The sequence below is a fragment of the Hippoglossus stenolepis genome, chromosome 10, assembly GCF_022539355.2.
Source record: "Hippoglossus stenolepis isolate QCI-W04-F060 chromosome 10, HSTE1.2, whole genome shotgun sequence".
Classification (NCBI taxonomy): Eukaryota; Metazoa; Chordata; class Actinopteri; order Pleuronectiformes; family Pleuronectidae; genus Hippoglossus; species Hippoglossus stenolepis.
Genome location: NC_061492.1, coordinates 25,906,059 through 25,929,949, shown reverse-complemented (window position 1 = coordinate 25,929,949; position 23,891 = coordinate 25,906,059). Strand labels below are relative to the sequence as shown.

General features: G+C 40.2%; 1 protein-coding gene across 3 annotated transcripts in view; it reads right to left on the bottom strand.

Annotated features, from left to right (window-relative positions):
* The window catches only part of syne3 (spectrin repeat containing, nuclear envelope family member 3), an 80,342-nt gene that overhangs the window by 16,494 nt on the left and 39,957 nt on the right, over positions 1–23,891 (bottom strand). For all 3 annotated transcript variants that reach the window (XM_035168404.2, XM_035168406.2, XM_035168405.2), the window contains exons 7-12: positions 23,088–23,224; positions 16,846–17,020; positions 16,018–16,200; positions 11,011–11,154; positions 9,395–9,529; positions 2,252–2,413 (exon numbers count right to left, since the gene is read on the bottom strand). In XM_035168404.2, the coding sequence (XP_035024295.1) occupies positions 2,252–2,413; positions 9,395–9,529; positions 11,011–11,154; positions 16,018–16,200; positions 16,846–17,020; positions 23,088–23,224 (936 nt within the window). The remainder of the gene's footprint in view (positions 1–2,251; positions 2,414–9,394; positions 9,530–11,010; positions 11,155–16,017; positions 16,201–16,845; positions 17,021–23,087; positions 23,225–23,891) is intronic.

Genomic DNA, 23,891 nt, shown 5'->3' with positions numbered 1-23,891 from the left:
GTTGCCTGGACTTAAATAATATTTGGGTTTCTGGCATCCCAGGGATTGGCGGAGCGGGGGACTGGGGCCTACCAATCAGAGAATGAGCAGCAGGCGAAGGTGAGGGAAGGCCACGGCTTCCCCAGCTAGAGTTAACCATGGACCACGGAGGGCACACCTTAATATACATACATTTCCACAGTAGAATTTAGTCGGAGGAGGCGGAGCGAGATTTGACGGAGCGATGCAGCTACGTCCAATATCTGTTTTCAAATTCTCTGTTTTCTTTCTATTCTCTTCTTTTTCTCTTCTTCCGAACAATGATTGGCTGACAGAAAAAACCCATCAATGATCAGAATTTCTTCCATGTATCATCTAGGGCAGCAGGGCTCTTCTATTCTTATTCAATTTGATTGCCGGTTACTAACCAGATGCCCGCTGCTATCTTGAATTAGGCAGAAGCAGTAGATTCATGTTCAACCACCAATCAGAAGCTTTCACCCGCCCCTCACTTTTGATGACTGAGTTGACAGTTTTATTTTGTTCTGTCCAGCAGGTTACGCATAGGATAAATAAAAGTATAAATAAATAAATGAATGTATAAATAAATAGATAAAATTTGAAATATATAAATAGCTGTATAAATAAATGTGTAAATAAAATTCGAAATATATAAATAAATATATAAATAAATGTATAAATAAAAAACAAAATACATAAATAAATGTATAAATAAAAAACAAAATACATAAATAAATGTATAAATACACATTTAGTAATTTATTTAGGCATTTAATTATATAATTATGTATTTATTTATCCTTTTATTTATATAATTATTTATGTATTTATATTAGGGCTGTCGACGATTAAACGATTAAAATTTGTCATCAGGGTAATCACAGGGTAGCTGTGATTAATCACAATTAATCACCATTTCTAAATGCCTGAAAAAAACCCATTTTCGCTTTATATTGTTTTGGGAACAGAAAGATACATGACAGAAGGCAAACATAGGATGATGTTATGTTATCAAACTCAAAGATGACCTTTATCCTAAACAATTGGGTCATCTTAGCCTTTGCCCTTCTTTTTATTTAGCAAATATAGGATGGTTGAATAATATTCTTTTCAAACAAATCAAAAAAAACAACCAAACTTTTACTAAATTAAATGTGAATGTGAAATCTGAATCTGAGCCCATCTGTAGAAGCAGTGTTGAGCCAGTTCACTCTTAATAAGAACGAGTTCCAAGTTCAGTTCGTGCAGATGAAAATGAACTAGTTCACGTTCATAGTTCATTTTTTATTGGGATGATTTAGGTGACAAACGTACGGTCATATGTTTGGTTCTGAATCGATGGTGTCGGATCATGTCTGTGTGTCGCTCCCCTCATTTTAACACTGAGTCCTGACTGTGAGCGGCACGTCTCGTGTTGTACTGAGCACAACATTTTGACGAGTCATTTTCATGATGTTTAAATGCAGCCTCATAAAGTCTGGAATCAAACAAACACTACGTTACTTCATGTGCTGATCAGGTCCTGATAACTAGTGATGAGTGTTTATTAGTTCAAGTGAGAGCAGAGTGGAGGAGGACACAGAAACTCCAGCTCGGTACAAACCAGCTGCAGCTTCTGCTCTGATCATGATGCAGCTGATCACTGAGCAGCTGTGACCAGAGAAACTCTGTGTTTCACTGTTCTTCTACAAAGTCATTATCATCATAATCTTGTTAGATACTGGTTTTCACTGTGGGCAAGGCGAACAAGCTTGGCAAGCTTTTAGCTCTTAACTTGCAGACTTCAACTTAACACTGATTTCTCTCTGTATCTCTTCCGTTCGCACTGCGCACTGCAAACCAAAACGAGCAAAACCAAGCACCCCCCACCATCTCCTCAAGCTCTCCATACATTGCCTAAGTTTACAAATTCTGTTGTTTTTACCCAGTTTGAGTTTACACGTGTCCAATGACACGGTAGGGGTCTGTGTGTGTCGCTGTGTGTGTGTCAGCACAAGAGAAAGGGTAAGAGAGCGAATGGAGTCAGGAAAAACTGAATTAATGAATGAATGTGCGAAGCTATGAAGAAAGATTTTACTCATCTAAGAGAAGTATCAATCATTATGTGGTGATCAGGGTTAATATTGTGGCGGTCATTTCAAACAAATCAACATTTAAACTGTTGCGGGTCAGAGACATACACAAGAACTATAAGTTCTTCTAAAAACTGCTGATTGTGAGCACAGAGTCGAAGAAAAACACACAAACAGACCTCTGCTTCATGTTGGCGGCCCTCTATGCTCCATTGTCCCGCAGAGCTGTGAAATGACTTCAACTTCTGCTTCATGATCATCAGCCACTTCTCTATGTTCAGCAGGCTGTCATGGAAGCTCTCATGAACTGCAATGCTCTCCTCACTCTCATTCACCTTTGTCTGCAAACAAAAAAGTAGGTAAGAGAAAATAATTAGAAGCATCACACCAACGTAAGAGTATGTTATATTATTTCCCTTCTGCTTTTGGCTATTTGAACTGCTCTCTTGTTATGCTAGTAATAAATAGACTAACAACATTCATTCACAAAAGTGACATGAGCATTTCACCCTGATTGAATTTAGTAAAATTGTTGAAAAAAGTCCTGCACTCAAAACCTTTCATAAGCAAAAGTTTAGTAAATGACACTTAAACGATCTAAAACAAGTAAACAGTGTTTTCCTATCCATATTTATAAATATCTTCATTGCTGAACTTGTGGATGGCAAGTTGGAGACAAGAAAAACACTGACAGTGACTTTCTCCTCATTTGAGGACTCTGTTATGGGCATCATCAGTAAAGTCAATGATATCCTTCAACAAGAGGACTCACTAATCCTCACTTATGGCCAGGGAAACAAAATCTTTGAATGAACCAGAGGTATAAACACGTATTTTACTAAATACTCCAAGTAAATCTAACATTGTTTCATGCAAAATTGCCCCAATTTTTCAAGTAAAATGAAAGGAAAGTACTTTTTGTGAAGGAAGAAGACTTACTGCAGTGACAAGGAAGAAAAAAGAGGGGACTAAGGTACTAAAGCTGGATTAGCATTTTTTGCACGTTATTATATTCGCCAAAACTGGTAGGTGAGGAGCATTTTTTTTCTGTCGGATGTTTTGCCAATTTAGACCACAAAACGAGTAGTCACATATTATTCCAGGTAATAATTTTGTCTGGAATCAACATTGACTAGACTTATCCACAACCCCATTTTGATTAATGTGTCAATCAAAAATAATGATTAAAAACAGAACAACATATGTGCATAAAATAATCTGGATTTGAAATATTAGGTTTACAATGACACGATTAGTAATTGATTAGGTTAAAATTATTACATTTCTACTTTAATAAAGGATGTTTCTAAGAACAAGTACAATACCTGCCCCTCCCCCTACCCTGCCAGCCCAGCTGCAACCCCCCTCATCTTCTCCCCCAGTACACTACCCCAACCCCTCCTACACAGCACTAAGCTCTCAGCCACCCATCACCACCAGCCCCCCTTCCCACTCCAGCACACCCACCCACTGCTCCAAATTGTCTCTCACAAAAAAAACAGGTGAGAAAAGAGAGTACCACAGCTATGGAAGACCTCCTGCGTGGTACCGGTGCCAAAGACTCTGCACCTAAAAGACCTCAGCAGCTACAGGCCGGTGGCACTAACATCCCACCTGATGAAGACCCTGGAGCGGCTCGCCCTAAAACACCTCCGCCCCCTGGTGGGACCATCGATGGACCCGCTGCAGTTCGCCTATCAGCCTGGCATCGGGGTGGATGATGCCGTCATCTATCTACAACACAGAGCTCTTTCTTATCTGGAGAAGCCTGGGAGCACTATGAGGATCATGTTCTTTGATTTCTCCAGTGCTTTCAACACCATTCAACCGGCACTTCTGAGAGACAAACTGGAGCATGCTGGAGTGGATATGCACATTACATCCTGGATATTGGACTACCTGACCAACAGACCCCAGTATATGAGGATCCGGGACTGTGTGTCGGACATGGCTGTCTGCAGTACGGGGGCCCTGCAGGGAACGGTCCTGGCTCCATTCCTCTTCACCCTCTACACTGCAGACTTCACCTAGAACTCACCCTCCTGTCACCTGCAGAAGTTCTCTGATGAGTCTGCGATTGTCGGCCTCATCACAGACGAGAACGACAGGGAATACAGAGGACTGATGCAGGACTTTGTGGACTGGCGCCAGCGGAACTGCCTCCAGATTAATGCGGGGAAAAGAAAGAACTGGTGGTGGATTTCCGCAGGCGCAGACACTCCCTCCCGATACCGGTGAACATCCAGGCAAGGGACATAGAGTCAGTGACCTCATATAAGTACCTGGATGTTCACCTGAACAATAAACTGGACTGGACCGATCATGCCAGAGCAGATTACATTACATTACATTTCATTTAGCTGACGCTTTTATCCAAAGCGACTTACAATCAGTGCATTCAACCATGAGGGTACAAACCCAGAACAACAAGAATCAAGAAAATAAAATTTTCTTCAAGAAAGCCAAACTAAAAAGTGCTATAGGTAAGTGCCATAAGTGCTACTAAATCGCTACTATCTGCTGAGGAGACTGAGGTCTTTTGGAGTGCAGGGGGCGCTCCTGAAGACTTTTTATGACTCTGTGGTGGCATCTGCCATCTTCTTTGGAGTAGTTTGCTGGGGCAGCAGCATTTCAACTGCTCACAGGAAGAGACTGGACCGACTGATTAGGAGGGCCAGCTCGGTCCTGGGATACCCGCTTGAATCAGTGGAGGTGGTGGGACAGAGGAGGATGATGGCAAAGCTGTCTTCTCTCATGGACAACCAGTCCCACCCCCTGCAGGACACCATCACAGCCCTGGGCAGCTCCTTCAGCACAAGACTGATCCACCCTAAGTGTCTGAAGAAGAGGTATCGCTGGTTGTTCCTTCCTGCAGCAGTAAGACTGTACAACCAGCTCTGCTCCAAGTAAAACTACATGCACCCCCACTATGGACTGTCACTTTAACATTTCTCAACTGTGCAAAATTCACTGTACTATATGGTAAATGGTTTTGTATTTATATAACGCTTTTCTAGTCTTGATGACCACTCAAATATCTTTACAGTACAGTTTTACATTCACCCATTCACACACACATTCATACAGTGCATCTATTAGCAGCACTTTGTTGTTCTATGAGGGGCAATTCAGGGTTCAGCATCTTGCCCAAGGACACTTCGGCATGCAGATGGGGAGACTGGGGATCGAACTGCCGACCTTCAGGTTGGAGGACGACCACTCTACCCCTCAGCCACAGCCGCCCATGAACTATATTCATTTAAAAAAAAAATTCTGTGCAATATAAACGGTTATGTGAAATCCATTCACTGTACATATTCTGACACATAATATATTTCTCTTCACTGTATATACTGGTTTAATTAAATTAATATTTTTTCTATATATTTGTTGTATATTTCTATTTCTTTATATCCCTTCACCCAAGTACTGCATGCTACTTATGTGATGTCTTTCTGCTGCTGTAACATTGCAAATTTACGAATAAAGGACTTCTGAATAGAATTAGCTTGTACATTTTGTTTGTTTTTCAGTTGATGGGAAGATACAAGAAGTGTCCACTACAATGAAGGGGCTGATGGTGTTAGCAAATTCCAACCACAGGACAAGAGTGTCCCTGTTAGAGGCCCAAGCAACAGCTGTTAGAAATGCCTTGAAAGCTGTTCAACATGCATTAACTTTGTGAATTCTTATTTAGCAATGACTGACAAGCACTGATAATCTTCTGAAGGAAGGAAAATCTCAGAATTGGTATTACAAACTACCACAAATGTGCTTGCATTAAATAAACAGATTGTGCCATGGACAAAGTTCTTTCCCTGAAGAAATAGACATTTGCATTATAAAAAACTTTATTTTAAAATAAATTATTCTGTCCTCACTGTTAGACCTGAGCACAGCTAATAACAGGTGTATTGTCTTCATTATAGAGATGTTTCCTTCAAAATATCAACAGAGTGAAACTAGAACAGAAATAAAACATATTTGTCAGACACTTAGCAATGGTAAACTACAGTAAGTTATACAGCTACCTAGCCACCATGCGGCTATGCACATAAACATTGTTACATACTTAAAGGCAATGCTTGAGGAGCATGCTCTGAGGTCAAGATCCTTTAGGCCCTTTGCAAGGTCCTCTTTAGTAAATGCCTTTATTACCTTGATGCAATTAAGTGCAGCTTTAAATTGGACGCAGCCAGCATTTCTTGGGCTTTCTTGAGAACTGAAATTGCCTCATCTTCAGAAGCAAATGAAATAAAACCATCATCAAGGTAAAAATATCGCTCCACAAAGCATCTTGTCCTGCAGGTTCATCCATGGTACCAAAGGATGTTTCTGTGATCTTCTCGTATCAAGAAACAATGAAACATGTGTGTGATGTCAGCAGTGACTGACATTTTTTTCCCACGGAACCGCATAGGCACGCCCTATAGCCTGTTGTTAAGAATGAGACCTCTAAGAAGGACATCGTTTAGAGACACTCTATGTCGGTAATGCAACTCTATGTTGTTTGCCCTCTGCTAGCGAGTGCTGTAGTCGAAGACCACCTGGTCTGGCTTATGAGGGGGATAAACTCCAAAGAAGGGAAGGTAGCAGCATTCCTCTCGCTCATCTAGTGGTGGTGCCAGTTCTGCATGTCCATTGTCAAATATGTTTAGCATGATGTCCACAAAGTGTTGTCTCATTTCAGGTCGTTTCTTCAGCATGTGACAAACTGAGGCGAGGCGTTGGATGACTTTTTGTCTGTTAGTAGGGAGGCATGGTCTCTGCGAGAGGCAACGGATCCACCCAGCTGTTTGTGTCATCCTGGTCAACATCCTTCTCCAAGACCTGTTCTTCTATTGAGTAAGCAGGTTTTTCATCTGGCTTGTGCATTGAAAGACTGTCTCTCTGTGGCGTCAGCTTGCCTGTTCCCTTGCCCCAAAAATGGGAAAGTTAGTCTTCTGAGAGCCTTGACAGCTGAAGCTTTCGTTTACTTAGATTCTGTTTTGGCATGGCAAAAGGTAGCTTAGTCGGCCATTGTCATAGATGTTTGTCTTGAGAACGGTCACATGCCAAGGTCTGTGGACACCGTCAAGACAAACGTCACCAACAATTGGAAAACGTTTTGGAGGAAACCAGGTCTTGGGATGGAGCGGCTCTATTAACTTGGAATATAACTCAGCTTATAAATCCAAACTGACAACCCCGATTTGGGACAAGGAGGCAGAGCTGCAGTCCTACACACTTCTCTGCGGTCCCACTAGATCAGTCACACAACCACAACCCCATAGAGACTGTGTCTGCCCCCCGCCCCATTAGATTATTTGAATCAAAAATGAACAGAGGGAGAATTCCACACAAAACACTAATACAAATTAACAAAACCTCTGCAACAACACAACAAAGCAAGATAATTAAATGTGGACTCTTGAACGTAAAATCATTGCCATCAAAAGCTGTTTTAGTTAATTAATTAATCTCAGATCATAATATTGATTTACTATCTATCACAGAGACCTGGCTGCATCCTGAAGAATATGTCAGCATAAATAAAATCTACTCCCCCCAGTCATATAAACATATCACATTCCTCGAGAATCTGGCCGAGGTGGTGGAGATGCTGCTATTTTTAACTCCAGTTTATCCATTAATCCTAAACCTAAACTAAACCATAACTATTTGTAAACAGAGTTTTTATCAAGCCTAGTCTTAAAAAACAGATGTAATTATTGAAGGTGACTTTAATATTAAGTGTTAACAATGATAATGAAAGCCTTAGTTTTGCATTTATTTCAATATTAGACTCAATTGGTTTCAGTGTGTACACCAACCCACTCACTGTTGTAACCAACCATTTGACATTGTACTATCATATGGTGTCAAAATTGAAAATCTAATAGTACTTCCACATAATCCTTTTGTATCAGACCATAATTTAAACCTTTGATTTCTTATTATCAGACTACATGCCATTAATCCAAAAGTAATTTTCTAGATGTCTATCTGATAGAAATTTAAGGAAATATTTCCAGTTACATTTAACTCAGTATCATCAATCTATATAACTGACGAATTCTTTAAAACCCTAGTTCAACTGAAATTGACCATCTTGTCACTAGCTCGTTAAACTCACAACAACAAACATTAGACTCCATAACGCCTCTAAAAAAAGAAGTGTGTAAAACATAGTAAATTAGCTCCCTGGTATAATTCCAACACGTGAATTAAAACAAGCTTCAAGAAAACTAGAAAGGAAGTGGCGCTCCAACAACTGTGTTGAAAATCACCTATCCTGGAAAGATAGTGTTAAAGTATATAAGAAGGCCCTCCACAAAGCAAGAGCTGCCTACTACTCCACATTAATAGAAGAAAAAAACAAAACATGTTTCTCTTCAGCACTGTAGCCAGACTGACAGAGAATCACAGCTCCATTGAACCCAGTATTCCTCCATCCCTGAATAGCAATATATATATGAACTTCTTTAATGATTCTAAATACAATTCTAACTATACAAAATAAAATCTACAATCTCCTGCCCTCAATTGATGCTTAAACATCATCAAGCACAGAAATCTCAGGAACAGCTGAGAATCCTACCAATAATTTTGACAGCTTCTCTGTGATCACCCTTGATCAGCTGATTTCAATCATCTCATCGTCTAAAACCACAACTTGTATTTTAGATCCCACCCCTACAAAGTTACTTAAAGAAATGTTGCCCCTAATAATTAGGGGCAAATACTTACCACAATCATTTCAGCTAGCTGTAATCAAACCCCTTCTCAAAAAACCACCCTGGACCTGGACGTTTCAGCCAACTACAGACCGATATCCAACCTCCCCTTCCTGTCTAAAATCCTAGAAAAGGTTGTAGCCAATCAGCTGTGTGAGTTTCTCCAGGAAAGTAATGTATATGAAGACTTTCAGTCGGGGTTTAGAGCCAATCACAGCACGGAGACAGCCTTGGCAAAAGTCACTAATGACCTTCTAATAGCTTCAGATCAGGGATTTGTGTCTGTCCTCGTTCTGTTAGATCTTAGTGCAGCATTCAACACTATTGACCATCACATTTTACTACAGAGACTAGAACAGTTCATTAGCATTAAAGGCACCGTCCTAACCTGGTTTGAATCCTATTTATCAGATCAATTCCAATTTGTGCAAAGTAATGATGAGTCATCTGTGCGCACCAAAGTTGTTCTGTGCTCGGCCCAATTTGATTCTCATTATATATGCTTCCACTTGGAAACATTATCAGGACACACTTTTCATTTTGTTTATAGAATTATATTTTGTGAATCAGAATTTGTCAATAATTCAACTGAATATTTAATCTTACCCTGACTGCCTTTTGAAGATGTTTCCAGTCAGCATACAGCCTCTCAAAATTAGTCCTGTTGCTCTGACTGGAGGAGACCAGAGTCTCCAGTGCTGTGATATGGGCTTCACAGTCCACCAGGTCCCTCTGGATCATCTGAGGACACACAAGACCATTGGATATAATGCAAAAATATATGTACAGAGCAGTCAAAATATGCCAATATTGATGATTATTGTAATTTAAAACAAATATTTATGATGGATATTGTGTTAATCTCAATATTTTGTGAATAAATCATGCACATTCTAAATAATTTATGTTTCTTTCTGTTGTGATGCAGTCACTATCTGGTTCAAACTCCAACATGGTCATTAATAGAGTACAGTTCAAAACTATGGCTATGTGCTGAGCAAATCCTGTCTCTCGCTCTCATTCTCTGTGGTGGAGGCACATCACACAAACAGCTGATTTAGGCTCAAGGCGCGCTCTCTCTCTCCCATTGACTATCCATTTGCTTGGGATAGGATCAAAACTTTAATTTACAACCACAAAAAATCAATAAATCTAACTGAAACTGACATTCTGCCTATGAATTCCTCGGCTCCATTTTTATATCAGTGAGACACTGACACAAACAGCACTGTCTATTTGGTGTATGCATGTGCGCATTTTGTTGATTTGTTGATTCGCAAGTGTTGTATTCAGGGAATGTGAAACAATAGCAGGTCAATTTTATAAAAAAAAAAAAAGTTTTTATATTTTAATTTAGTGTTAATTTATTGCTACTGCTATAATAATAATAATAATAACATAATATATTAAGGGGGGAAATCTGTGATCACTCTGACCATGAACTCATCATTTATCTCCACAATAATGATGGGTACTATTTTGTAGTCCTCTGGTATAATTCATTCACCAAAAACAATATAAAACACAAAATAAATATTAAAGATAGAATTGATTATAAAACTTTCTATAGATATAATATAATTTTGTGAATTCTTTTGAGTCCACAGTAATTGTTGAGTGAAAATCTGACATCGTGACAGCCCTACATCCTACGTGGTTTTCATGAGAACTGAAAGTTTACACCTTTTGTGTTAAATAATATCTGATGCAGTCAAAATTGTATATACCACAATTAAAAAAATAATCAAATCTAATCTTTTTTTTCTATATTCAGTATCATAACAAAGCACAATTCTAGGTGATTAATTAATCAACCAATGTGTTCACAGTGATTGATAACATAACTCACATTTTAAGGTCTTGCAATGTGATTTTCTATGTCAACAAAAATTAAACCAGTCAGTGCCTATAGGTTGGGAACCAGATTAGGAAAATGTTGGATGCTTTCAAAAATGACCAATGTGTAAAGCATATGTGGTAAATGAGCTACATGCATAAGTATTTGTGTCTTTCCTCAGATACTTCAGATTGAATACATATCAATACAACATAGAGTTATATATGATCTTGTAAATGTTTAAGTTTGCACAACAATTGACCTCAATTTATCAGCTTATACTACTGGAAGCTTTATACAAGAGTCTACACAAAGCATCTTGAGGTCCAGCACACATTTTGGCTAACATTGGCTTGGCCCTGGTCTGACTTGGAATTTAACTCACCCTATACCGGTCTGACTGACTTTTCTTGGCCAAAATGTCGGGGTGAAGGCCATCCGCGACCACCAGTTGGTCTTGAAGATAGGCCAGCTTAGCGTGGATCAACTTGTAGGCTTCACCGAAATCCTTGGTTCTTGATATCAAGGCCTTAGAGCAGGAAAAGATGATAGTGTGTTATAACATCAGTCATTTCTGGTCCGAGTATGTCCTTCTTTTCACATTCTCTATAGTAAAATCTAAACTATAGCACATTATCACATCCTTCAAACTCTTTTTCGAAATTATATTTGTGATTGCAACTGAATGTAATGCAAAAAAAAAGCAAAGCTAAAATGTTGAGCATGTTAAGAAGGAGAAGTTGTTATAACATTTGGTGCAAATATCAGAGACAGTTTTGTTAAAATTTTATATGAACAGTTTTATGATTTTTCTGTTTCTGCTTTTCTATGGGAAATGAGCAAAACAATGATGAAACATGATGGAAATCTCATAAACTACAACAAGTCTACAAGACTGAACTTTGGTCACCAGCTTCCCACAAGCTCTCTGAGATAAGAATCTGTTTTAATCTGTATTAATGGAGAAATTGCTACATTTGTGGGTCTCTTCCAGCTTGCTGGTGATTCGCAAGGCATTCTGGGAAATTCTCGTACCACTTGGTCTGAAATATCTGTTTCGAGGGCTGTACAGCCCTAACACTTGGCCCCACCACTCCGTCCCAACAAGTATCGGTACAGCCTACCCCTACACAGGAACGCGCAAAACAAAGCAAACAAATGGGATTGAAGAAAAGTATCAATCATTATGTAGTGATTGGTGTTGATAATGAAGCGGTGGTTACAAACAAATCAAAGTTTTAATTGTAGCGGGACCATGCAGAGTCTGTGTCTGCATGTAAATGGTTCTGATTACTTTAACCTGGTGTCACGTTACGTCTCGTGTTGAGTGTGGCAGGTGAAATGCGTGCAAAACCTTTTTCAATGTGTGTAAATATGTGTCTCATAACCGCTAGAGTGAATCAAACAAACAAAGTAAACCCTGTACGGGTCCTATTAACTTCTGGTTAGTGTTGGTGTTTAATGTTAACGTGTAAAGTTAGCGCAGGTCAGAGGGAAAGTAAATATCGCCAGACTTTTATTTGAGGAAATAAAGTCTTTTTACCAGAAATGCTGGAATGCTGCGACACACAGCAGGACCACGGCACAGCTCATGTAGGCAGTGTGCCCTGGCATTATAAGGCAAGACAAAACAAGAGCCTCATTGCAAAATGAAACGTGGGATACTGAAAATGTTATGTCGATTACTTTGTTTTCATAATCGTTGGAAGCTATAATCGTAATTGAAATTCAAATAATCACCCAGCCCTACTTCTTACATCAGCCTCTGTGACTGCTGTATTCCATCACTTATCAGGGAGAGTTACAAAAATGGCAAACCCCTTAGTGGTAGTTGACCATGCCATGGGGCTCTTTCACACACAGCCAGAGACACAACTGTTGCTTTTCCGCACGTTTTATTCACACCACACACACGTGACCAAACATAACTTAAAGGGTCTAGCTTTACAGCTCACTCCTTTCCAGAGTCTCTCCTTCTGTGTGTGTTTCTGTCTCTCAGTCCTCCGTGCATCCGTGTGCTCGGTCCTGAGTGTCTGAGAGTGTCTCCTGAGTGTCTCTCATGTGCGTGCCTGTCTGTGTCTCTCAGTTTTTGTGAGGCAGCTCAGTTGCTGCCTTTTAAACGTGAGGATCAATCAGCTAACAGCTCTCACCTGTGCTGACTGATCCTCTGTGGTGCAGGTGAAGGTGCTCTCCCAGCCCCCTCACCTCCACACCCTCACAGCCTAACTCAGACAGTTGAGGTTGGAGAGGGAGAAGGCATTTAGGAGTGGGAACAGGGCCAGGTTTAAAGAGTCCAAGAGTACAAGTTTTGCAAGGTGGTGAGAGATGCTGTACGACAGTAATAATAATAGCTTAAATTTATATAGCGCCTTTCAAAGACATACTGAAGTCTGTTCAGGACAGCGTCTGGTACACCGGACAGGACTCCATTACAGTAATCCAGGCAGGAGGTGATGAAGGCATGAATGAGGGTTTCTGCAACGGAGTCAGGGAGTGAGGGCCAGAGTCTGGAGATGTGTTTGAGGTGAAAGAAGGTGGATTTAGTGACGGATTTGATGTGGGATTGGAAGGAGAGGGTGGAGTGAGAAGAGTGATTCCATCCCAGTATACCCCATTCCATTTGTGGGCGTGTCATAAATATGACATTGGGCTCATCCTAAATGTGACTACAGGCCTTGTATGAAACAATATCCTCTGAAACAGAAAGCGCTTGATGGCAGCAGACCAGTGTTTGATTCACTTTGAAGGCTTCACTTATAATTTACTGCCATGACTCCCCCGTCAGAACACCCATATTTCCTGTTAAGAAGAGATGAGGGTCAATGTTTGGTGCTGGATTTGCAAGCGGTAAATGCTGCAATCTGCCAGTGTGCACCACAAGTTTCAAACCCTCACACCATTTTGTCAGAAATTCCATCTGATGCCACTCATTTTTCTGTCATTGACAGAAATGCATTTTTGACAGTTCCTGTCCATGCTCACAGTACGTATTGATTTGCTATCTCTTTCAACGGGAAAGGCCACACAAAACAAAACAACTCAGTGTCCACAGGGCTATTCCGAAAATTCTGGAGTTATTCACAGTGTGCTTGCAAAATGTCCATTTACCATTAGGTTCTGTTTTGCTGCAATACGTCAACGATTTCATGATATATAATCCATTGGGTGAAGCATGCAAATCAGAAACAATAGTGTTGGTAAAGGAATTCTTGGAACTGCATTCAGTCAATTCATCAGTGCCAAAACCAACCACTAAGAAACAAACGATGAGCTTCCTAGGAATGATGTCATACTGCAGACAGTGGATTCCAAATTATTCAGAAAGAGACCCACCCCTCTCTTCCATGATTCATGGTAATAATCTCCGTGCGCACGGCAAACTGACCAGGACTGATGAAGCTGACAAAGCCTTTGCTGACCTAAAGACCTCCTTGCAGTCCGCCCACATTGGGACTGCCAAAGCTTGATATACCCTTTGTTCAGTTTGTGGAACAAAAAGAGAGCAACATGACATCTGTTTTGACACAAAAACATGGGGGTAAATTGTGTCCAGTCGCTTTTTTCAAATGGAAACTAGATTCTGTTGCAATTGTTGCATCAGATCAGGATTTGTAAGCCCTGAGAGAAGTGTGACTATCTTGGGTTTGACATGTCATCACTGCTCTCATTACCCCACAGAGTGCAGGTGCTGTTGAAATAGAAAATTGCCCCATAAAAGCAAAACTTGCAATATTTTGTGATGAAACCAATCCCACTTGGGTTAAAGCACTCTCACTGGTAGCATTTGCACATGTGCACGTGAGTTAGAAATAAATAGGGTCTCAGTCCATTTGAAATCTTATTTGGTAGACCCCCTCAGACAGGGGTAGGGCCAGTTAGACACCTACCTCCAACCACAACAGCATGTGAAGATGCTATGCTAACATATTGTGTTAACCTCAACATATTACATTACATATCATTTAACTGATGCTTTTATCCAAAGCGACTAACAAAAAGTGCATTCAACCACGAGGGTAACCTGTCTGCTACTTTGCATTCACAGGTGAAAAGTGACCTGCCATCTGCAGCCAAGCAGACCTCCATAACCTGAAACCTGGGAACTGGGTTCTCATTAAGGGTCACAGACGTCACTGGAAACAGAGGCTGGCCACTGAGTAACACAAGGGTTAACACAAGGGTTCCCGCAAGCAATTGTCAGCTCATCCAGGAGCCCTGCAACGCCGCAGACCCACCTGCACGCCACACAGACTAGGAGACAGCTAAAAGAGCTAAACAAAACAAAGTCACCACAACGTGCTGAAGTTTAATCTGGAGTGTAAGCGGATCACTGCTCCATGGTAAACAACTGAGCAAGGTGTGATATAGCGCAGTCTTCCAAACGTGTGGAAGTGTGCCAAGCTCCAACAAGTGATGTGCAAACAGAGTGTTTGTAACACCGAGACAGACAACCTAACCTTACCTTACAGTTAAAATCTGAGGGATGCATTGTTTCTATGTGTTTGTGCATGTATGTAGCCCTATGTGAGTGCATGGGAGAGAGGGAAGAGATAGGGTTTACAGTTCGACAGTCAACTCTCCCTAACCGCCAGCATTGCTGCAACAACGCTTTTCACTCAGAAGGCAGCACAGGTTCTGGTCCAGGCTCTTGTCATCTAATGCCTAGAGTACTGCAACTCCCTCCTGGCTGTTCTGCCTGCTGGCGCCATCCGACCTCTGCAGCTCATCCAGAATGTGGCAGCTCAACTGGTCTTCAACCTACCTAAGTTCTCTCACACTACACCACTACTCCGCTCCCTTCACTGGTTACTAGTGGCTGCCCGTATCTGCTTCAAGACACTAGTGCTTGAGTACCGTGCTCCAAATGGATTAGGCCCAGCCTACATCCAGGACATGGTTAAACCGTACACCCCAGCACGTCTACGCTGCTCTGCATTGGCCATTCGGCTTGCTGCTCCCTCACTGCGAGGGACATCTAGTCACTCATCAAAATCATGACTGTTTGCTGTCCTGGCTCCCAAATGGTGGAACGAGCCCTTTGACATCAGAACAGCAGAAAGTCTTCACATCTTCCACTGCAGGCTAAAAACACATCTTTTCCGACGACACCTTGGCTAAGAAGATGATGGTCTAATAATAAAAAAATGTAATTAAAAAAAAGTTGCACTTATATGCTACATGTAAGTTCATGTAGCACTTTGTAGTTTGGCTTTTGTGAAGCTAATGTACTTACATGATTCTTGCTGTTCTCGGTTTGTACCCTCATGGTTCAATGCACTTATTGGAAGTTGATTTGAAAAAAGCGTCAACTAAATGATATGTAATGTATGTAATGTTTCTATTTAAAAGTAAGACGCACTTTAACCAAATAAAGACAATAACATTTTGGCACCTGTAATCTGCTCTTCCTCTGCAGCAGCTGAGTGTGCAGCAGCTCTCTGTTTTTGATGGCAGCACCCAGCTCGCCCTGCAAAGCATCCGACCTCTCATGACCAAACACAGAGTCCAGCAGGTCTCCCTTCACATGCAGCAGACTGAAATGCTCCTGCAACTGGACACCATCCTTCAGCAGGCGCTAACAAAAGGGACAAAATGTTCACAATGTTGCACTAAAAAATACCGTAACACTATACACTAAACTAAACACTAGAATTAGGTGCTTACAGAATTATTATACACTTGCTAATGCAACTTCTTGATCCAATTCACATACTTACCCACACACAGTTTCCGGTTCAACTACAGACAATCTCTCCATATAGAATTTCATACAGAACTACATACAGACTTTGACTGCACTATAGTACTGCCACACTGAAACAACTAAAATAAGCTTTGTTTACCTCAGAATTAGTTAGCCATGTGGCAGTTTACAGGCAGCATGCTGATTGTAGAAAAGTCAACCAGAGCGGTGACTGCAGAATTCAATGTCTCTCATTCAACTACCAGCAGTGTAAGATTTTTTTAAGCATTTGGCTTAAATATGAATCATCTGCGTGTCTGCTGACAATGTGTCACCACACTAGCACAAGGACCATTAGTTATGAAAGTGGACTGATTATTTTAACAGTAGATTGAGACAGGAAAATATTACTTTGTACAGTATCTGTGAAAGTGACACTTCTTGATGTTGGACACACATTTCAAGTTTAAGAGGACTTTTTCTGCATGAATGAGGAAGACAATTTAAATATTTCTGAAGGATGTCTGTGTGTTTTACCTCTATGTTCTGGACTATCATGGCAATATGGGAGAAGTCAGTAACCTCAGCAGATGCCTCCAACACCTGAGAGACCATGTGGCTCCATTGGGTGTAGACCAGCAGCGGGTCCTGGAGAATGTTTCTCAGTCCTGACTGCAACTCTGAACATAGCCTGGTTGCTCTAGATTTCACACTGCAACAAAAGCACACAACAGATTTTCAATCAAGATTCTTGTAGAAGCAGTAAGTGTTTATTTTTATATATATATTATGTAGAGTATACAACAAAACTAAGTACAACCCTGGTCAGTATAACTAAAATGTAAATAATTTATGAATCCTGTCTATTCAATTCCATTTAAACCCTCTGGAGTCTCAGCCATTTCCCCCTATTTTTGGTTCGCCTAGTCTCCTTGTGTATTAATGCTTGTACGACCTCAACCCTGTAAGGCACAATCAAGTTATATCATCTTTTTTTTCAGGACAGCCAGGGCTGTTAGAATATGTATACTGCATGTCCCATGAATATGCATGTCCCATGAATATATATAAATATCTATATAATCATAAAGACAGAAGAAAATATAAAATGGAAATTGAATCTCACCGAAATCTACTCAAATAACACAGAACAATAATGAACAAGGTTTTTGGCTTTTGAAAATTGTTCCCCCAATTCTGGGTAATCAGGAGAAAAAAGATGAACATTATAACCAACACACAACAAAAAGTATACACATTCTTTCCAAGATGTGTCCTTCTGTTTATATTTACAACACAGTTGTGCCATGCCTCAAAGCTGTTCCTATCGTCAATGAGACAGAGGGCCACATCACACCACTTCTACTACTACTACTACAACTAATCTATATATAGCAGAGGCCTGTACTACAGAGCAGGATTTGCGGCTATTTGCTTAACTTCAGGTTTACTTCAGGGTGCTATGAAGCTCGTTCACTTCGTATCAAGGTAAATAACTATGGTAACTTATGGTTGCCATGCTCTTAGGTTAGGAGCAGGTTAAGTTGGAGATAAACTTAAAGAGATCACCCCATATAAAAGAACCACTAACTGACCAATCAATTCCTTGACCTTTGTCAGCTGCTTGAGTCGAACATAACCAACCTGACACGTAGGAGCAATGTGCTCACAGTACCACAGACTGTCTGCATTGCTCTACGTTTCTTTACCTGTGGGAGTTACTGATATTGATTTACTGGGTGTGTTAGTGGGGGGATAACCAGACATAGTTTTATACTTTTGTCCTTCCCTTTAAGTAGGTTTATCCTATGAAATAAAATATTTATTTGGAATGGGGGATAGATAGTGTCGATTTACCTTGTGATGCCCCCATCCCTCCTTCCCCTCTCTTTCTCTCTCTCTGAGACTCAAAAAGTCAGCCCTCATCAAAATGAGACAAAATCAATCCCCACTGCTAACACATCCAGTACATCTGAAGCTCTCCCTGTTTCCAGATGCAACAGGTACATCCTTTCACCAAAATACCAAATGGGCACAGTCACATTTGGTGTGACGTGGTGTATGAAAATAGGTCCATATGTTTTTATTGACTAATAATTTCCAACGTTTCCACCACTGTGTGTCCTCAGAGTCAGTGCAGACAGTGTATGTCAAATTAAAGCTCATTATAGAGGCTACATCATGTGATTAAGTGAAACGTTTCATCTCTCATCCAAGAGGCTTCTTCAGTTCAGTCAGACAGGTCTTGTTAGTAAAGCAGCTGTAACTGTATTTCTGTGTTCTCCTCCACTCTGCTCTCACTTGAACTAATAAACCCACATCACTAGTTATCAGGACCTGATCAGCACATGACGTTTACTTAGTGTTTATTTGATTCGCTCCAGAGTTTATGAGACTGCATTTAAACATCATGAAAAATGACTCGTCAACATTTTGTGCGCAGTACAACACGAGACGCTCACAGTCAGGACTCATGATCTAACACCATCGATTAATAACTAAACACATGATCGTAAGTTTGTCACTATATCATCCCAATAAAATGGAACAAATGAACGTGAACTAGTTCATTTTTAGAAACATGAACTTAGTTCCAAATTTTTTAAAATTAACTAGGAACTTGGACTAGTTCATTTTCATCTGCATAAACTGAACATTGAACTAGTTCATTTTAAGTGTGAACTGGCACATACTATATATAAACTATATATAAAACTTTATAAGCTGTGTTATCAAATATGTTTTGCGGCTCCAGATGAATGTTATTTGGTGGAAGAGGGGGCAAAATGGCTCTTTTGATAGTAAAGGTTGCCGACCCCTGATCTAGGGGTACATTTGGGAGGAACCATTGCTTCACTGGGAGGAACCATTGAGTGTTTTCACATGACAAGTCACATGGCTTGTTAGGTTTGTGCATTGCAATGACCATTATATTCATACTCTATGGTAAAACAATAGCAATTTCCATTGTAACATGGGTGTTTCCTTCATCAACAACTGGTGTTTGACTACTGACAGAGTGAACAAAGTTAATACAGGCAAAGCCCAAAATGATGAGCTGCCAAAGCATTAATACATGGAGACATGTATTAGGTGGGTTTTTTGCCCACATATTTTCTATTGTTGTCTGTAGGTGCTGTTGACACAAATAGATATTTTACATTAGCTGGTAATGTTAACATTTTTTCGATGAGGCCTTCAATATGTAACCATATTTCACAGGCACAGAGGTGTGATTCATGAAAATTAGGAATCTGCTACCAACATAATCTGGATCAGTGGAAAATGATCAACAGTAGGCATGATCACCAGTTAAATTGGAACACTGTAACACAAACGCACAGCACACTCTCATACAGTCCACTGGCCCACCGATGATATTGCCCAGCAGGGCAAATACCGGTTAAGGATGTACAAGGTTACGGCATGTTCACACTGTCCAGCATCGCTTTTTTTTTATCTCTCATTACAAGTTCACTTACTATGAACGACACTTGGTCCAACATTTCTCAAATCTATACTTAGCAGGGCTCCAGACAGCGACCATTTATTTTGCCATTGTTTTTTGGAAATAGTGCAACAAAATGTTATAAATAGGGGCACCAGTGCGACTTGCAAATATGCCCCTAGTTTAAAAAACAAAAATCATCATCGTATAGGCCAGAGGTCTTCAACAGGGGGTCCCTGGTTGATTAGACATTTTTTTATATTCCCTGCTCTATCTCTCCATCAGTTTGGGGGGTCCTTGGCCGGAAAAACGTTGAAGACCCCTGGTATAGGCCATCAAGTGAAATACCAGGAGTGAGCTGGAAAATGGGAGCGCGCGCACGCACACGCGCACACGCACACACACACACACACACACACACACTCCTGCTGACCTGCACTCACTATAACTAAAAAACACCAATCACAAGTTATTAGGACCTGATCAGTAATGAGGTTTACTTGGTGTCTTCACAGCCAGGACTCAGTGTTAAAGTGACCGTAGCGATCTGGATTCATGATGAAACACCATCAATCAATAACTAAATACATGATCGTATGTTTCTCATCTAAATCATAACAATCCCATTCTGTTTGCCGAGCTGGTTACATAAACCCTGTGCCAAATGTTTAATATTTATTCAAGAGCAATTTTATAGAGCCAGAGTCCATTTATATATTGTTTTGGTTGTGTGTGGTTTATTTTATTTATGTTTTATTTATTGAGGATATTATAATATTTTTTATTCTAATTCAAATGTCAGACTGAATGTTCTTAAGAATTAAAAGTTCATTGCTCTTTGAAAGGGTGTACTTAACCTGATGTCAGAGGGTCCCTGCATGTGGACACAGTGGAGGACCTGATTAGAATAAATAAGAATAAAGGGAGGGGAAGGAGAAGCATTCTGTAAAAGGAAATTCCTTGTTTACTTGTTTGGTTGTGCTGTGATAACAGTAATGAGCTGACCACATACATAACTAATGTTTATGTTAATGTTTTAAAAAGCACCATTTAACTTAATGAGCTTTTTCTCAGCACCTAAGGCACCTCTTAAAGCACTACCTCACTTTGTGACTTTAAAATAATACAGCATTGTGGGCAAGGAGGTAGTTAGGAGAGCACTTCCAGCTGAACCAGGGAGAGGTATTTAGCACAGCTGAGTCAAGTTAGCCAATTACTCTCCCTGGTTTATAAAGGCAGCAGGAGAGCTGCCATGGGGAGAGAGGGAAGAGACAGGACAGAGAGCTGCCATGGGGAGAGAGGGAAGAGACAGGACAGAGAGCTGCCATGGGGAGAGAGGGAAGAGACAGGACAGAGAGCTGCCATGACCCCAGCAGAAACTGCTGGACAATTTATGTTGTATTTTAATTTATGTTTGCTCCTGTGAGCCAAATAAAAGATGTTGAAACCTGAATTGTTTATCACTGGCTCTTTCTTGGAGACCTGGTAGCAACATTGCTTGACACAAGCATATTTCTGTATTTTGTAAATTGTCTATTTATTACCAAAACATTTATCAGTAAAACAGTTAAGATGGGAAAAAAATATGAATGTGTTGTAAGTGCCTAGATTTTGTGCTGGTGCAAACATTTTCCGTAAGGAGCACCAGTGCTACTAGTGGTAAAAGTTAGTCTGGAGCCCTGGTTAGTGTTGTTGAGCTCATCATTTGTGATGGCTAAGCAGACGAACATTTGACAGCAGCCTTCAGAAACTCCTGCAGGTTTAACTGGACTAACAAAACATTCCACAAACCAAACAGAGTCCGTATAGATTGGACTAGAAAAAACTTGCTAGCCTAGCCACGTAATAACACTAAATAAACAATTCACAACACTGGTGCTCTCTCCATTCAAAAATATCTGTTTTAATGAATGAACATGCAATTGTCTCAACTTAAAATGTAAGGACTTAATTTTAAATCTATTTTTCAGAAAAGAATGGTTATATTAGAGTTAATATGGTGTATACTCTCTGCATATACTCAGTATTTTCAGGTTTTCTGTCAATTTAGGTGCTCTAACTCTAATTGATTGAACTCCATCATAAGAACAGAGAACTTTAATCCTTGCCTTTGGTAAATGTGACAATTTGTATGGCTCTTTTGGCCAGAAAAAGTCTTTTCCTTCTTGTTAGGACATTTTAGAATCCTCTTCCTTATCAAAAAATGTTATATCTGTGAGCTTGAGCCTCTTGAGGTGTGTTTAGGACCATAAGGACCAGCACTTTGTTGAAGCCCTTTTAATCTTTAATTTTGTGGGGAAGTTGTGGCTCAGGAGGTATAGCAGGCCAACTTTTAACCAGAAGGTCAGTGGTTCAATCCCAGTCTCCTGCATTCTGTATGCCAAAGGGTCCTTGGGCAAGATAATGAACCCCAAATTTACGGCCAACAGTGTCAAAGTGATGTATAAAAGAGATATTGCTGCACACAGATGCACTGTATGAATGTGTTTGAATTGCAAAACTGTACTGTGAAGCGCTTTGATTGGTCATTAAGACTAGAAAAGTTCTACATAAATACAGACCATTATAGACCATCTTTCTTAATCGTATTTGACTAAGTCCATTTATCTTTCTGTTCTCCTGAATAGTAAAATTCTCCCGGTGCCACTGACTGCAAAACAAACTATTTTCAAGCATGTTTCCAGCTCAAGATTGGTCTTTTTCATCACTGTGAACACGTCCCCACAAAATAGCTACACTCAATTGTCTCTCAACAAAAAGGAATTACACTCGTCATTTATGAAATGTTTCGGTGGCCAGATCAAATGGTCTAGTGGGCCATATACAGCCTGTGGGCCAGTAGATCCCAAAGACTGTTCTAAAGTTAAACAATCAATGTAAATGTTAAATGGATTGTATTATCAACCACTTAAAGGGCTTTACAGTAGAAGTCGCATTCACCTATTGACACAGACAGCGCTTCTATATGCAGTGTTGTTTCTGACCCACAACATTCATACACTGTCGACACAACCATTGAGGGCTATTTGGGGCTCAGAAACTTGCCCAAGGACACTTCCAAATGCAGACTGGAGGTGCTGGAAATTGAATCACCAACCTCTTGGTTAGTCGATGACCCTCTCTACCTGAGCCACAACTGCCCCAATGTCATTTAGGAACAGTTAAGAAGAGATTATTCTCAGTAAATGCAAATTGGAGGAAATAAATGTCCTGAGGCAGATCCAAACATTTGGTAATGCAGGTAAGTTTAAAAGGACTTTGCAGTTCTTATGTGGCCTACATGTGATATCTTTCTGAGTTTTAAGATAGTGGTAGGCTTTCTGTCACATACCTCTGATGCTCTTTGACAACGGCCAGGACATCCTCAGAAACTTGCCGTGAGTCCACTGAGAACTTAAAGAGCTCCTTGAGCTGGCTTTTGAGAAGTTCCACTTGGGACTCTTCCCTTGCCAGAGTATTCTTCACACCCTGCAACATACAACACAAGTAAATCAAATTTAAGCCACAATAGCAGATTTACACTCAAGCCCGACAATCCGTCAAGTCCACCAATTATACCACTTATAGTATCATATCATATATATATCAGGGCTGTAACGATTCTCGAACCAAAACCGAAACCACAGTCCTGACTAGTCTCTGGGGTTTGGTTCGGACCTCGGTTTTTGAGCCACGGTTTAGTTCATACCTTGTTATTAATTTTTTTTGTTTGTTGTTTTAGGGGGGTTGTAGCGGCTGCGTAAGAAAAAGCAGGGGGACATTTTCTGGTAATTTGTAACAGAAAGAGAAGAAAACTAAAGAACATATTGGACTTCACATAAAACTAAGTAAACAAAAAGAAAGAATAGGAAAGGGGGACAAAATTGTCCTTGGAACTGTGCTTGATGTTTTGGAGACCAAGATATTGGTAGCAGTTCTCCTTGCTTTGATTGTTGCAGTTTTACGTTTTTCAAGATTATTGATACTACAGAAAGAAAAAGATACACAAGCATTTTTTTAATTGAATGTTTTTTTTGCATTTTACACACATTATTTTGGTCCTGCAAATAAAACAGGTAAGCCTACCCTTCAGTTTTCAGTCAGTCTTGACCTCTGAGGGGATAAGGTGTGGCCACTCGAACTGAAGACCCTTACA